The sequence below is a fragment of the Nerophis ophidion genome, linkage group LG05 (assembly GCF_033978795.1).
Source record: "Nerophis ophidion isolate RoL-2023_Sa linkage group LG05, RoL_Noph_v1.0, whole genome shotgun sequence".
NCBI classification, from domain to species: Eukaryota; Metazoa; Chordata; class Actinopteri; order Syngnathiformes; family Syngnathidae; genus Nerophis; species Nerophis ophidion.
In genome coordinates, this window is record NC_084615.1 from 14095346 (window position 1) to 14112769 (window position 17424).

The 17424-nt window shown below is 42.4% G+C and overlaps 1 protein-coding gene across 2 annotated transcripts; it reads right to left on the reverse strand.

The window, feature by feature from the left end:
* Positions 1 to 332: 332 nt before the first annotated feature.
* Positions 333 to 13941, reverse strand: clp1 (cleavage factor polyribonucleotide kinase subunit 1). Of its 2 annotated transcripts, XR_009806753.1 has the most exons (7): positions 13803 to 13941; positions 9424 to 9703; positions 9254 to 9361; positions 7478 to 7597; positions 3777 to 3914; positions 2635 to 3698; positions 333 to 2554 (listed from the first exon to the last, which is right to left on the reverse strand). XR_009806753.1 is itself a non-coding variant. In XM_061900093.1 (6 exons), the coding sequence occupies exons 2-6, from the start codon at positions 9694 to 9696 to the stop codon at positions 3012 to 3014; spliced, it is 1326 nt and encodes a 441-aa protein (XP_061756077.1). In that variant the 5' UTR covers positions 9697 to 9703; positions 13803 to 13941; the 3' UTR covers positions 333 to 3011. The 2 variants fall into 2 exon arrangements, 1 of the variants encoding a protein (XP_061756077.1); XM_061900093.1 differs by having other exon boundaries at positions 333 to 3698.
* Positions 13942 to 17424: the final 3483 nt, after the last annotated feature.

The following is a 17424-nucleotide window of genomic DNA, read 5'->3' on the forward strand; positions in this document are numbered from 1 at the left end:
TGGTGTGCCGTGGGAGATTATCTAATTTCATCTATGTGGGTTAAAAATATTTTTTTAAAACCAGTAAATATAGTCTGCAAAGTATGTGTTGTTCAGCTCGGCAGAGTAACCGTGTAATACTCTTCCATGTCAGTAGGTGGCAGCTGGTAGCTAATTGCTTTGTAGATGTCGGAAACAGGGGGAGGCAGGGTGCAGGTAAAAAGGTGTCTAACGCTTAAACCAAAAATAAACAAAAGGTGAGTGCCCCTAATAAAAGGCATTGAAGCTTAGGGAAGGCTATGCAGAACCAAACTAAAACTGAACTGGCTACAAAGTCAACAAAAACAGAATGCTGGACGACAGCAAAGACTTATTGTGGAGCAAAGACAAAGTACATCCGAACATGACATGACAACCAACAATGTCCCCACAAAGAAGGATAAAAACAACTGAAAAAGTCTTGATTGCTAAAACAAAGTAGATGCGGGAAATATCGCTCAAAGGAATACATGAAACTGCTACAGGAAAATACAGAAAAAAGAGAAAAAGCCACCAAAATAGGAGCGCAAGACAAGAAATAAAACACTACACACAGGAAAACGGTAAAAAAGTCCAAAAGGGTTAGGGAGTGATGTGACAGGTGGTGACAGTACACCTACTTTGAGACAAGAGCTATAGTGATGCATGCTTGGTTATGCTTTAAAGCAGGCCTGGGCAATTATTTTACTCGGGGGGCAATATTTAAATAAAAAAGTGTGTCTGGGGGCTGGTATATCTATTTTTAGGAGCACTAATACAAAACCACACAATAATGATTAAAAGCTAAAAACGTTATGACAGACCGCTTTAAAAAACGGAATGGAATTTGACATTTTTTTACTGAATGAGAAACCCAGAATCCATCCATTTCTACCGCTTGTTCCCTTCAGGGTTGCGGGGGATGCTGATGCCTATCTCAGCTACAATCGGGCAGAAGGCGCGGTACACCCTGGACAAGTCGCCCCCTCATCCCAGGGCCAACACAGATAGACAGACAACATTCACACACTAGGGCCAATTTAGTGTTGCCAATCAACCTATCCCCAGGTGCATGTCTTTGGATGTGGGAGGGGCCAATCCCCAGGTGCCTGTCTTGGGAGGTGGGAGGGGCCTATCCCCAAGTGCATGTCTTGGGAGGTGGGAGGAGCCTATCCACGGGTGCAAGTCTTTGGAGGTGGGAGGAGCCTATCCCCAGATGCATGTCTTTGGAGGTGGGAGGAAGCCGGAGTACCCGGAGGGAACCCACGCAGTCACGGGGAGAACATGCAAACTCCACACTGAAAGATCACGAACCCGGGGTTGAACCCAGGACTACCCAGGTCCTTCGTATTGTGAGGCAGACGCACTAACCCCTCTACCACCGTACTGCCCAACATGCAGATTCCAGGTATTAAAATACTTAGCATAGTTGAAGACTTACTGTCATTAGCAAACATATCATAATGGCAGCTACACTTTCCATCTTAAAGATCTAAAACGATGATTTGGGAATCTCCGGCGGGCCAGATTGAAAAGCTCAACGGGCCGCATGTGGCCCTCGGGCTTTAATTTGCCCAGGTCGGCTTTAAAGTCATGTCCAACAATCACGACAACGACTTTTTACTGTCAACTGAGTTTCGTTTTTTAATAATTTCTGCTGGTGGTGTGTCTCCGCATTTTTTCAACGCAATAAATGAGCTATCCTATCCTGTTAGTGACTTTCATGGACAGAGTCGTGACCATGGCGGATAGGGTCTACGTCTCGGGGGCTAAAGGTTGTGTCACTGATGGCACCTTCGGATCGTGACCTTCAGCTCTCACTGGATCGGTTCGCAGCCAAGTGTTCAGCGGCTGGAATGAGGATCAGCATCTCCAAATCTGAGACCATGGTTCTCAGCAGGAAAACCGATGGTTTGTACAGTCCGGGTAGAGAACGAGACTCTGTCCCAGGTGGAGGAGATTAAGTATCTCGGGGTCTTGTTCACGAGTGAGGGAAAGATGGAGAAGGAAATCAGCCGGAGAGTCGGAGCAGCTGGGGCAGTATTGCAGTCTCTCTGCCGCACTGTTGTGACGAAACCAGAGCTGAGCCAGAAGGCAAAGCTCTCGGTCTACCGAGCTATCTACATTCCTACTCTCACCTATGGTCATGAAGTGTGGGTCATGACCGAAAGAGTAAGATCGTGGATACAAGCGACCGAAATGAGTTTTCTCAGAAGGGTGGGTGGCATCTGCCTTAGAGATAGGGTGAGAAGTTCAGTCACCTGAGAGAGACTCGGAGTAGAGCCGCTGCTCCTTCGCTTGGAAAGGAGCCAGCTTAGGTGGTTCGGGCATCTCGTGCGAATGCCTCACCAGCGTTTCCCTAGGGAGGTCCTGGTTGCACGTCCCACTGGGAGGAGAACCCGTGGCAGGCCAAGGACCAGATGGGGGGATTACATCTCCTCTCTGGCTTGGGAACGCTTCGGGATCCCCCAGGAGGAAGTTGCTAATGTTGCTCTGGAGAGGGAAGTCTGGGGGTCTCTGCTGGAGCTGTTGTCCCCGCGACCCGATTCCGGATAAGCTGTTGAAGATAGATGCAATAAATGTGCCTTGGCTCAAAAAAGGTTGAAAAACACTGCTCTAGCCATCCATTTTCCATACAGCTTGTCTTTATTAGTCACATGTCAGACGGAGACCTTCCCAGCTGACTTGGATTGAGAGCGGCGGGTTCCGGCCTGGACTGCTCGCCATTCAATCACATCCACGCCAATGGACGATTTAGTCTCCATTTGACCCATCGTGCGTGTTTCTCGAGGACGTGGCAGGGCACCCAAACACAAGAACGTAGCGACACCGTGAGTTCAAAAGACAACATGATTAGTTTCTTCTCAAATAGATGAGGAAAAACGGCAATAAAAGTGGGCGCCGTGATGAAGTCATAAAATACTCCTTATCAAAAACAGGTACGATCTGGTCTATAAAACGGAAAATAAATCAGAATCCTTTCCTAATTTGGTCTGTATGTTTTTTCCCCCACCTCATTTGGTGTCCATGAAGCGGATGTCCATGATGAGCAGGGTGTGCCTGGGCAGGGGTCTCGGTGCCGGAGACAGCACCTTCATCACCTGCGCCTGGGTGTCCACATTGGTGACCACGATGAAGCCACACACCGGGCTCTCCACGATGCCCTTCCTGGCCGCCTCGTCTCCGTCCTCCGCGCTGCTGACGCTGAGCACGTGGTAGGTGAGGTCTCTCCCCGGCGTCACCGGCACCAGCTTCAGCTGGGTGTCGTCCTGGGACATCCCCAGCGGCAGGCACGAGTCCGGGATGGACGGCGCGCCGATTTTATAGATGCGGACGTCGGAGAAACGCACCTCGTATGAGAACGGGTAGAAGGAGACGCCCCGGAAACCGTAGAAGTACTCCCGGATCTTCTCGTCCCGGGTCTCCCTCCGGCACTCTTTGGAGCGCTCCACCACGCCGCCGGACTTGGGCAGGAGCACCACGCGGACAAAGTGAGGGAGGTCTCGCTTGAGCTCGTTGTAGAGCCTCTCGTGGTCCAGCACCAGCACCACGTCCACCTCGAAGGCGGAGGCGCAGTGGACCAGGGCCTGGTACCCGGATCCCTTCACCCAGCCGCACGTGTTGATGATGCAACCGCCCACGCTGGCCTTCCTGTTCACCTCGCAGCGCTGGGAGAAGACGTCGGCGAGGCACGACGTCAGCTGGAATATAAAAATATATCATCATTTTTTTTTAAATTGTGAAAATTCAAAAGTTAGATATGCACTGCCATGTCTCACTTTATTGTAAAGTTTGATGTTGGTCCCGGGAGAGGTGGAGCCAAAGTGGTAGACCAAAGGAGCCTGGACGGAGAATCCCTCCTCCACATCTGCTGGACGCTCAATGCACAGTGCAGCCACCGTCCCAGGCACTGACACCTTGGAGGCACATACTTAATATTCATTCAGCCATTAAAGCTCAAGCATATACAATGTCTGCGTGTTTGTTGCAGGATTTGCCCCCTAAACAATGCTCCTCATAGTTAGAGTGAGTACATACTAGGGTAGTATGGTAGAATAGAATAGAAAGTACTTTATTGATCCCTGGTAGAAATTCAACACCAGTTTGCTCACAACAAACAATAAACACTTAAGTAATTTTCACATGTGAATAATACAAAGAGTATAATACAGCATTATTCACATGTGAATAATATAAATAGTCTATTATACAGCACTATTCACATGTGAATAATATAAATACAGTTTATTTACAAACCCCATTTCCATATGAGTTGGGAAATTGTGTTAGATGTAAATATAAACGGACTACAATGATTTGCAAATCCTTTTCAACCCATATTCAGTTGAATATGCGACAAAGACAACATCTTTGATGTTCAAACTCATAAACTTTGTTTTTTTTCGCAAATAATAATTAACTTAGAATTTCATGGCTGCAACATGTGCCAAAGTAGTTGGGAAAGGGCATGTTCCCCACTGTGTTACATAACCTTTTCTTTTAACAACACTCAATAAACGTTTGGGAAATGAAGAAACTAATTGTTGAAGCTTTGAAAGTGGAAATCTTTCCCATTCTTGTTTTATGTAGCGCTTCAGTCGTTCAACAGTCCGGGGTCTCCGCTGTCGTATTTTACGCTTCATAATGAGCCACACATTTTCCATGGGAGACAGGTCTGGACTGCAGGCGGGACAGGAAAGTACTGCACTCTTTTTTTATACGAAGCCACGCTGTTGTAACACTTGTCTTGCTGAAATAAGCAGGGGCCTCTATGATAACGTTGCTTGGATGACAACATATGTTGTTCCAAAACCTGTATGTACCTTTCAGCATTAATGGTGCCTTCACAGATGTGTAAGTTACCCATGCCTTGGGCACTAATGCACCCCCATACCATCACAGATGCTGGCTTTTCAACTTTGCACCTATAACAATCCGAATGGTTATTTTCCTCTTTGTTCTGGAGGACACCACGTCCCCTGTTTCCAAATATAATTTGAAATGTGGACTCGTCAGACCACAGAACACCTTTCCACTTTGCATCAGTCCATCTTAGATGAGCTCGGGCCCAGCTAAGCCGGCGGCGTTTCAGGATATTGCTGATAAATGGGTTTGGCTTTGCATAGTAGAGTTTTAACTTTCACTTACAGATGTAGCGACCAACTGTAGTTACTGACAGTGGTTTATGAAGTGTTCCTGAGCCCATGTGGTGATATCTTTTACACACCGATGACGGTTTTTGATGCGGTACCGCCTGAGGGGATCAAAAGTCCGTAATATCATCGCTTACGTGCAGTGATTTCTCCAGATTCTCTAAACTTTTTGATGATTTTACGGACTGTGGATGGTAAAATCCCTAAATTCCTTGCAATAGCTCGTTGAGAAATGTTGTTCTAAAACTGTTCGACAACTTGCTTACAAAGTGGTGACCCTCACCCCATCCTTGTTTGTGAATTACTTAGCAATTCATGGAAGCTGCTTTTATACCCAATCATGGCACCCACCTGTTCCAAATTAGCCTGCACACCTGTGGGATGTTCCAAATAAGTGTTTGATGAGCTTTCCTCAACTTTATCAGTATTTATTGCCACCTTTCACAACTTCTTTGTCATGTGTTGCTGGCATCAAATTCTAAAGTTAAGGATTATTTGCAAAAAAAAAAAATGTTTATCAGTTTGAACATCAAATATGTTGTCTTTGTAGCATATTCAACTGAATATGGGTTGAAAATGGTTTGCAAATCATTGTATTCTGTTTATATTTACATCTAACACAATTTCCCAACTCATATGGAAACAGGAATTGTATTATACAGCATTATTCACGTGTGAATAATATGAATACAGTCTATTATACAGCATGTTCTATATGTTATAGTTATTTGAATGACTCTTACCATAATATATTACATTAACATATCAGGCAGGTTTTCAGTTTGTTATTTTTGCTTCGTATAACTTATTCAGCCTGTTGTTCACTATTCTTTATTTATTTTAAATTGCCTTTCAAATGTATATTCTTGGTGTTGGATTTTATCAAATACATTTCCCCCAAAAATGCAACTTATACTCTAGTGTAAGGCTGGGCGATATATCGATATATCGCGGGTTTGTGATATAGAAAATGACTCTATGGTAATATTGGAGTATACGTTCTCACGCAGTTGCTTTTAGCTGCTGGCATTAGACTACAGGCTCTTCTTACTATTTCCTGTCCCTCCTTCTCACAGACAGCAAGCGCACCTTCTTACATACGTCACGTCATACGTCACATACGTATACGCCCTCGCGGAGCAGAGAGAGAGCGGCATGGGTAACTTTAGCTGTGATGCTAGCGGAGCCGTGCGAGTGGTAATACGAGAGAAAGAAGGTGCGAATCTGGTAACAAATGAAAGAAAAATATATTCCCAAGAAAAACAGCAGGGGGTCCATCGCCTGGCGGTGGTTGGCTTCAAGTGGGAATATGTCGAACAGACAACTTTAATGTGTCAAGTGTGGGCAAAAAACATTGCTACCAAAAGTAGCATTACTGCTAATATGTAGCAGCATTTGAAAAGTCACCAGCTAGAGAATGAAGAGTGCAAACTCTGCATGTCAACATCTCTATTCGGTGCCACACCATCAAAATGCCGAGGCAAAAATTTCCACATCAACACCGTATGAAAAAAATAGTCACCAACAAAAGGAGATAACGTCCGCAGGAACCTATCACATAGCGAAGGACGGACACTATTTGATTTCCTATTATGCAACTCATTTTTAGTTGACACTTATTGAAATATGTTGTGTGACATCATGCACAAAAGTGCACTTTATTTGTTTTAAACTATTGTAGTGGCGTTCTGTACAAAAAGTGCACTTTAATTTAGTGTTGTTTTGATATGTCATCTTAGTGACATCATGCACAAAAGTGCACTCATAGCTTGTTTTAAAAAGTCTCTGCCAATCTTGCACTTTCTGTTTTGGAAATGACATGAATGTTTGTGCCATGTTTAATAAATACGGTTTTGGTTCTGATTTCCCTCTCTGCATGAAAGTTTAAAAGTAGCATGTATTAATGCAGTATGAAGAAGAATGTTTTAATGTAGACACATAGAATCATCATACTGCTGTGATTATATGCATCAAGTGTTCATTCAAGGCTAAGGCAAAATATCCAGAGGGGGAGGCAGGGCGAGCGCGTGCGGGTCTAGTGAAAAAGTGGCAAAACGTTTCTCTGCTTACATCACGCAAGTTACGTCAATGTTCGGCCCTCGAGAGCCACATACCACACTGTGATTGGTAGATTCCTTCAGCTCCGCACACAACGCTGTCAAGCGCCATTCATGTAAAACTCGCAGGCCGCACTTACATTACATTTTCATATTAAGGTGGGGGCCGCAACATAACGTTTTTGAGACCCCTGCTACAAACAAAGAGAGGTAGCTCGGATGGAATGACAATTTTCAGTTGTTTTATGAGAATCTATTCATTCATCTTACCCCGCTTTGGCCGACATCCAGTTCCACCAGCGTGGGCCTCCTGCCCACTCTCACCGCGTAGCTCAGTAGCAGTCGACACACGGTGGACTTGCCCACGTCTGTCGGTCCCACCACCATCACCTGAGAAAGGAATCATAGTTTGAATTCCAGTACGGGTTATACAAACCCTGTTTCCATATGAGTTGGGAAATTGTGTTGGATGTAAATATAAACAGAATACAATGATTTGCAAATCATTTTCAACCCATATTCAGTTGAATATGCTACAAAGACAACATATTTGATGCCAGCAACACGTGAAAATAAAGTTGGGAAAGGTGGCAATAAATACTGATAAAGTTGAGGAATGCTCATCAAACACTTATTTGGAACATCCCACAGGTGTGCAGGCAAATTGGGAACAGGTGGGTGCCATGATTGGGTATAAAAACAGCTTCCCAAAAAATGCTCAGTCTTTCACATGAAAGGATGGGGCGAGGTACACCCCTTTGTCCACAACTGCGTGAGCAAATAGTCAAACAGTTTAAGAACAACGTTTCTCAAAGTGCAATTGCAAGAAATTTAGGGATTTCAACATCTACGCTCCATAATATCAACAAAAGGTTCAAACAATCTGGAGAAATCCCTCCACGTAAGCGGCATGGCCGGAAACCAACATTGAATGACCTTGACCTTCGATCCCTCAGATGGCATTGTATCAAAAACCGACATCAATCTCTAAAGGATATCACCACATGGGCTCAGGAACACTTCAGAAAACCACTGTCACTAAGTACAGTTGGTCGCTACATCTGTAAGTGCAAGTTAAAGCTCTACTATGCAAAGCGAAAGCCATTTATCAACCACATCCAGAAACCCCGCCGGCTTCTCTGGGCCCGAGATCATCTAAGATGGACTGATGCAAAGTGGAAAAGTGTTCTGTGGTCTGACGAGTCCACATTTCAAACTGTTTTTGGAAATATTCGACATTGTGTCATCCGGACCAAAGGGGAAGCGAACCATCCAGACTGTTATCGACGCAAATTTCAAAAGCCAGCATCTGTGATGGTATGGGGGTGCATTACTGCCCAAGGCGTGGGTAACTTACACATCTGTGAAGGCACCATTAATGCTGAAAGGTACATACAGGTTTTGGAACAACATATGCTGCTATCTAAGCGCAGTGTTTTTCATGGACGCCCCTGCTTATTTCAGCAAGACAATGCCAAGCCACATTCAGCACGTGTTACAACAGTGTGGCTTCGTAAAAAAAGAGTGCGGGTACTTTCCTGGCCCCCCTGCAGTCCAGACCTGTCTCCCATCGAAAAAAAGAGTGCGGGTACTTTCCTGGCCCCCCTGCAGTCCAGACCTGTCTCCCATCGAAAATGTGTGGCGCATTATGAAGCGTGAAATACGACAGCTGTTGAACGACTGAAATTCTACATAAAACAAGAATGGGAAAGAATTCCACTTTCAAAGCTTCAACAATTAGTTTCCTCAGTTCCCAAACTTTTATTGAGTGTTGTTAAAAGAAAAGGTGATGTAACACAGTGGTGAACATGCCCTTTCCCAACTACTTTGGCACGTGTTTCAGCCATGAAATTCTAAGTTAATTATTATTTGCAAAAAAAATAAAGTTTATGAGTTTGAACATCAAATAAGTTGTCTTTGTAGTGCATTCAACTGAATATGGGTTGAAAATGATTTGCAAATCATTGTATTCCGTTTATATTTACATCTAACACAATTTCCCAACTCATATGGAAACGGGGTTTGTAAAAGGACAAGGACATCTACCCTCGGCCCTCTCTCTTTGTCTCGCTCCGCTTGCTTTCTCATCTGTTCCAGCGCGGCGTGCGTGTTCAGGTAGAGCAGCATGGGAGTATCTTTGGACACGTAGGCCACCTGAAGCGGTGAGGAAACAGTTTAATGGGACGTTTAGACTCCAAAAAGTGTTTGATCCTCACCTCGGGCTTCCCATACAGGTTGACACTGCAGCCATGCCAGGTGAACACGGCAATCTTGGCACCTGGCCCGAAGGCGTACTTCTTGTTTCGGTTCAGCTCGGAGCCGAACACCTCCGCCATGCCTGTGAGGAGCTCCAGCTCCACCTGGTCTGCGGCCTCTCCCGCTTCCACCTCAAAGCGAAGCTCAGTCTCCTTCTCCAGGTCAAATCTGGTGCCAACTTTACCCGCCTGCAACGGATCCTCAGCCGCCTTTTCCACGAGCTCGGTCGCCATGGCGATTCTAAATGAATGAGACATTTAAAAACAAGTCAGACAACAGACATGGAGAACACTTGTGTTTTCCTGACACAGTAAAATTGCAGAGGTGTGGACTCCAGTCATGAATTCGACTTAACAAAATGTAAAGAGACTTGCAACTCGACTTCGACTTTAACATCTGTGACTTGTGACTTCACTTGGACTTGAGATGACTTGCTACTTTCCCCAAAACCCAAAGATTAAAAAGTTATTCAGGAGCGCTCCGTATCTTTCATTGTGTACTTGTGTGTGTGTGTCTGTCAGTGTGTGTGTGCCTGCCAGTACAACAGCCAATCAAATTACATCCACGTTGTTTTCATCCCACAGCGGCTCGCCTGTGCATCGGTTGGGGACATCTCTGCGCTGCTGACCTGTCTCCGCTTGGGGTGGTCTCCTGCTGGCCCCACTGTGGACTGGACTCTCACACTATTATGTTACATCCACTATGGACTGGACTCTCACTATTATGTTACATCCACTATGGACAGGACTCTCACACTATTATGTTACATCCACTATGGACTGGACTCTCACTATTATGTTGGATCCACTATGGACTGGACTCTCACTATTATGTTAGATCCACTATGGACTGAACTCTCACTATTATGTTAGATCCACTATGGACTGGACTCTCACTATTATGTTAGATCGGCTATGGACTGGACTCTCGCACTATTATGTTAGATCCACTATGGACTGGACTCTCACTATTATGTTAGACCCACTATGGACTGTACTCTCACTATTATGTTAGACCCACTATGGACTGTACTCTCACCATTATGTTAGACCCACTATGGACTGGACTCTCACTATTATGTTGGATCCACTATGGACTGGACTCTTACTATTATGTTAGATCCACTATGGACTGGATTCTAGCACTATTATGTTAGATCCACTATGGACCGGACTCTCACCATTATGTTAGACCCACTATGGACTGTACTCTCACACTATTATGTTAGATCCACTATGGACTGGACTCACACTATTATGTTAGATCCACTATGGACTGGACTCGCACTATTATGTTAGATCCACTATGGACCGGACTCTCACCATTATGTTAGACCCACTATGGACTGTACTCTCACACTATTATGTTAGATCCACTATGGACTGGACTCACACTATTATGTTAGATCCACTATGGACTGGACTCACACTATTATGTTAGATCCACTATGGACTGGACTCACACCATTATGTTAGACCCACTATGGACTGTACTCTCACACTATCATGTTAGATCAGTGGTTCTTAACCTTGTTGGAGGTACCGGACCCCACCAGTTTCAAATGCGCATTCACTGAACACTTCTTTAGTGAAAAATAAAATGTTTTTTTTTTCAAATTCAAGCCAATGTTTTCGGTAACACTTTAGTATGGTGAACATATTCTAAGGAACAAAGACTTAAGTCTGAGTTTTTTGGACATTAGGGGACCATATTCCAAGTAACAAAGACTTAATTTTGAGTTATTTGGTTAGGGTTAGAGGGTTAGGGTTATAATAAGTCCATGCCAAATAAGGCATTAATAAGTACTTAATAATGACTAGTTAAGAGCCAGTATGTTACTAATTTGCATGTTAATAAGCAAGTAATTAATGGTGAATATGTTCCCCATACTAAAGTGTTACCATGTTTTTTTACTGGTGCACAAAATGAAGCGTGCATGAACATCACCTTGTTCAAAGAACAAAACCAACACAGTGCATGAACTCACAAAAAATTACACACCTGCAAATCAGTGTGACTTCTGCTGTTGCCGTGTCCGTAACACGCCGATAGGAAGTTTTTATTTACACGATGAGTCGAACCCCTGAGCCCGACTCACCGAACGCCTAGGGTTCGATCGAACCCGGGTTAAGAATCACTGTGTTAGATCCACTGTGGACTGGACTGTCACACTATTATGTTAGATCCACTATGGACTGGACTCCCACACTATTATGTTAGATCCACTATGGACTGGACTCTAACACTATTATGTTAGATTCACTATGGACTGGACACTCACACTATTATGTTAGATCCACTATGGACTGGACTCTCACACTATTATGTTAGATCCACTATGGACTGGACTCTCACTATTATGTTAGATCCACTATGGACTGGACTCTCACACTATTATGTTAGATCCACTATGGACTGGACTCTCACACTATTATGTTAGATCCACTATGGACTGGACTCTCACACTATTATGTTGGATCCACTGTGGACTGGACTCTTTCACTATTATGTTAGATCCACTATGGACAGGACTCTCACACTATTATGTTACATCCACTATGGACTGGACTCTCACTATTATGTTGGATCCACTATGGACTGGACTCTCACTATTATGTTAGATCCACTATGGACTGGACTCTCACTATTATGCTTGGTTCACTATGGACTGGACTCTCACTATTATGTTAGATCCACTATGGACTGGACTCTCACTATTATGTTAGATCCACTATGGACTGGACTTCCACAAAATTATGCTAGACCCACTCCATGTCCATCGCACCGGTCTCCCCCTAGAGGGGAGGACGGGGCCGGATTTAGGTAGATTTGATTTAGGGCTATATAAATAAACATTAATTGATTGATTGACAATCCGAGTAACTATGTTAGTCTGTGGTTAAAAGAACTTGAAAGAACTCGAAACTCAAAATGCAGGACTTGGGACTTGACTTGAGACTTGCCAGTCTTGACTCGGGACTTGCCTGTCTTGACTCGGGACTTGCCAGTCTTGACTCGGGACTCGCCAGTCTTGACTCGGGACTCGCCAGTCTTGACTCGGGACTCGCCAGTCTTGACTCGGGACTCGCCTGTCTTGACTCAGGACTTGCCAGTCTTGACTCGGGACTTGCCAGTATTGACTCGCCTGTCTTGACTCAGGACACGCCAGTCTTGACTCGGGATTTGCCTGTCTTGACTCGGGACTTGCCAGTCTTGACTCGGGACTTGCCAGTCTTGACTCGGGACTTGCTAGTCTTGACTCGGGACTCGCCTGTCTTGACTCAGGACTTGCCAGTCTTGACTCGCCTGTCTTGACTCAGGACTCGCCATTTTTGACTCGGGATTTGCCTGTCTTGACTCGGGACTTGCCAGTCTTGACTCGGGACTTGCCAGTCTTGACTCGGGACTTGCCAGTCTTGACTCGGGACTTGCCTGTCTTGATTAGGGACTCGCCTGTCTTGATTAGGGACTCGCCTGTCTTGACTAGGGACTCGCCTGTCTTGACTAGGGACTTGCCAGTCTTGACTCGGGACTTGCCAGTCTTGACTCGGGACCTGCCAGTCTTGACACAGGCATCGCCTTTCTTGACTCGGGACTCGCCTGTCTTGACTCGGGACTCGCCTGTCTTGACTCGGGACTTGTCAGTCTTGACTCGGGACTTGCCAGTCTTGACTCGGGACTTGCCTGTCTTGACTCGGGACCTGCCAGTCTTGACTCAGGCATCGCCTTTCTTGACTCGGGACTCGCCAGTCTTGACTCGGGACTCGCCTGTCTTGACTCGGGACTCGCCAGTCTTGACTCGGGACTTGCCAGTCTTGACTCGGGACTTGCCAGTCTTGACTCGGGACTTGCCTGTCTTGACTCGGGACTTGTCAGTCTTGACTCAGGACTTGCCAGTCTTGACTCGGCACTCGCCAGTCTTGACTCGGGACTTGCCTGTCTTGATTTGAGACGCGGGACTCGCCACTCTTGACTCGGGACTTGAGGGCATAGACTTGAGACTTACTTACAAACAAGGACTTGGTCCCACTTCTGGTAAAACGTCAATGTTTGCAAAACAAAACAAAAACTTATAATGAAAATATCTAATATAAGTACTATTAATGTAAAATACTTCTTAGTCGAAGTGTAGAGTTTAAAATAAGTGTGTGATGAGTATTTAGTAGAATATTATTGCTAAATTAAATGCTAACTCGAAGGCAAACGTGCAAGTTAGCATAATCGCAGCAGGACCCAAAAAATAAACATTTTTACTGCTCAAATATGGTTTAAGTACATCTAATAAATTAACCTTAATATAATTAAGGTGATACTTAGTTATCTGAATGTTTGTACTTACGAAATAATAACAAAGTTGTTTTCGCGGCGTCCAACAATTTCTGCGTCGCACTCTGGTGTGGGTGTCGGGTGTAGATGACGTCACTATTCGTTCCAACCAATAGCAGACGAGATGAGAAGAGGGGCGGGGACTGTTTTCTCTATAGCAGGGTTGTCCAAACTTTTTCCCCTGAGGGCCGCGCACTGAATAATCAAAGCAAGCGGGGGCCATTTATTTTAAAAAACAAAACAATATATGTATAAAAAATATACATTTAGGCCTCCACTTAGTTATGATCCCGGGGACCCCAAAGGGTTTTGGTCAAAAAACATTTTTTTAAATGTGTGTATTATTCAGTATTATTAGTTTCATTATTATTCAAGTTTTAAATCTGTAGATCAGGGGTGTCAAACTCATTTTAGATAGGGGGGGGGGCACATGGAGAAAAATCTACTCCCAAATGGGCCGGACTGGTACAATCACGGCGAGATAACTTATGAATAAAGACAACTTCAGATTGTTTTCTTTGTTTAAAAGTAAAACAAGCAGCTTCTGAAAATGTACAAATCATAATGTTGTTGTTTTGTTTTTACACACTTACATGTTGCGGTTAATAGTATTCTGTCTTTATAGGTCGTTGTTTAAACTTTCTAAATACATTTAGTGATAATGTCCATTAGTCAACTCATTGGTGTTAAGATCAAGATAAAAATACAATATAAAAATCACATTACAGGATGTATTTATGTAGTTTGCTCATTTTCCTCAACTGGTGTACTAACATCATGTGGTTTATTTTATTTGTTTACATATCTAGCATCATCTACAAAGAATTTGTATTGTGACATCTAGTGGACACATGTAGAACAGCATTAGAACAACTCCAAGGTTCCTCATTGTCCCATTGGGTTGAGTTTTTTCCTTGTCCTGATGTAGGATTTGAACCGAGGATGTCGTTGTGGTTTGTGCAGCCCTTTGAGACACTCGTGATTTAGGGCTTTATAAATAAACACTGATTGATTTTCTTTCCTTCAAAATTATCGGCTCATATTAATACTTAGCAAACTCATCTCGCGGGCCGGATAAAACCTGTTCGCGGGCCTGATCCGGCACCCGGGACGTATGTTCGACACCCCTGCTCTAGAAAATACAAACAAATATGCAATATTTTCACCCAATAACTTTTTAGGTGGAATATTTGAGATTATATAATAATTGGAGCCTTAATTTTGGATTTTGATTCATTATTATTTTTTGAGCTAAGACACTAAAATAATTGGGGATCCAAAAGTGTCCTACTCATTAAAGTGTTAAAAATAAATGATACATTATTTTTACTGTTTACTTTTAGCACAATAATCTCGAGATCAACTTCAGATATATCCGCCAATTTTAAGTTTTATTGTTGTTTATGTTTTGTATGTTTTAGGGCCTTCTTTAAAAAAAAAAAAAGCTTAGTTCTTTTATATGGCCAACACAAAATATGCAACATTTTCCCCCAAAAATATCTCAAAGTGGAATATTTAATGTGACGTAATCGGAGCCTTGAATAGGTCAATAATTCAAAATCACATTTATTTTGATTCATTATTATTTTTTGAGCTATGACACTTGAAAACAAATCACACTAAAATAATTGGGGATTCAAAAGGGTCATACTCATTAAAGTGTTAAAAATAAATTATACATTATTTTTACTGTTTACTTTTAGCACAATAATCTCGAGATCAACTTCAGATATATCCTCCAATTTTAAGTTTTATTGTTGTTTATGTTTTGTTTGTTTTAGGCCCTTTTAAAAAAAAAATAGCTTAGTTTTTTTATATGGCAAACACAAAATATGCAACATTTTCCCCAAAAAATATCTCAAAGTGGAATATTTAATGTGACGTAATCGGAGCTTTGAATAGGTCAATAATTCAAAATCACATTTATTTTGATTCATTATTATTTTTTGAGCTATGACACTTGAAAACAAATCACACTAAAATAATTGGGGATCCAAAAGTGTCCTACTCATTAGTGTTAAAAATCAATTATACATTATTTTTACTGTTTACTTTTAGCACAATAATCTCAAGATCAACTTCAGATATATCCGCCAAATTTAAGTTTTGTTGTTTATGTTTTGTTTGTTTTAGGCCCTTCTTTAAAAAAAAAAAAAAGCTTAGTTTTTTCATCTGGCAAACACAAAATATGTAACATTTTCCCCCAAAAATATCTCAAAGTGGAATATTTAATGTGACGTAATTGGAGCTTTGAATAGGTCAATAATTCAAAATCACATTTATTTTCCATCCATCCATTTTCTACCGCTTATTCCCTTTCGGGGTCGCGGGGGGCGCTGGCGCCTATTTTGATTCATTATTATTTTTTAAAGAAAGAAACAGCCTGGATGGCAGCTTTGTGTTATTAGAGTCAACATTGCAACATTTTCTTGTTACATTTCACCCGTTTGCTCCTTTATATCACTTTTTACGTTTAAAAAATTTTTCAATCGTATTTTTAAAATGTGCTGTGGGGCTGTTAAAAAATTATCTGCGGGCCGTAAATGGCCCCCGGGCCACACTTTGGACACCCCTGCTCTATAGCCATCATATGCTTAGGAGGGGTGTCCAAAGTGCGGCCCGGGGGCCATTTACAGCCCGCAGCTAAATTTTTAACGGCCCCATGGCACATTTTAAAAATACGATTAAAAATTTTTTAAAGCGTAAAAAGCCACACATTCTGCAAAAATTGCAAAAGTGATAGTATTGCAAAGATTTAAAAAACATTTGAATAAAAGTGGAATGAGGTGAAATATAATGAAAAAAGTGGCAATGTTGACACAAAGCTGCCATGCAGGCATTTTTTTTTCCTTTTGGCTTTATTTTCTTTTTTTTCCATTGCTCCAAAAAAAGGACAAAAAAAAATGTATGTTATAATGAATTATTACTTAAAAATTATCATTTCAGAATGTTTTACGTGGAAAAAATATTGCATATGTTGTGTGGTTGCCATATAAAAACATCAAAGTTTTGACAAAAGAGCATAAAACAAACCAAATAATAGTTCAAACTTAAAATCGACAGATATATCGGAAGTTGATCTTGAAATTTAAGTGTTAAAAGTAAAAAATAATAATGAAAATGCATCACTTTATGAGTGGGGAACCTTTTGGATGTGAAATATATTTAGTAGGATTTTATTTAACTTTTCACTGTGATTACTCAAAAATATGAAATAATTAAAATCAATAGTGTCCTGCATTATTGATCTTTGAGGGATTTAATTGCTAAATAAAGGAACTCTCCTGAAGGAATCAATAAAGTACTCTCTATCTATCTAAATACGGCATATTTCACTTTTACTATAAAAAACAAAGTTGTCTTTGACAGAAAAGGCATAAAACCTTATTTGTTTTACTTTATATCAACCTCAAGTTGATATAGAGATTTACTGTAAGCATTAAATAAAAAATAATAATAATAGTTTGACTTCTTTTTAACATTTTAGTGACTAAGACCCTCTACACCAGGGGTCACCAACACGGTGCCCGCGGGCACCAGGTCGCCCGTAAGGAACAGATGAGTCGCCCGCTGGCCTGTTCTAAAAATAGCTCAAATAGCAGCACTTACCAGTGAGCTGCCTCTATTTTAAAATG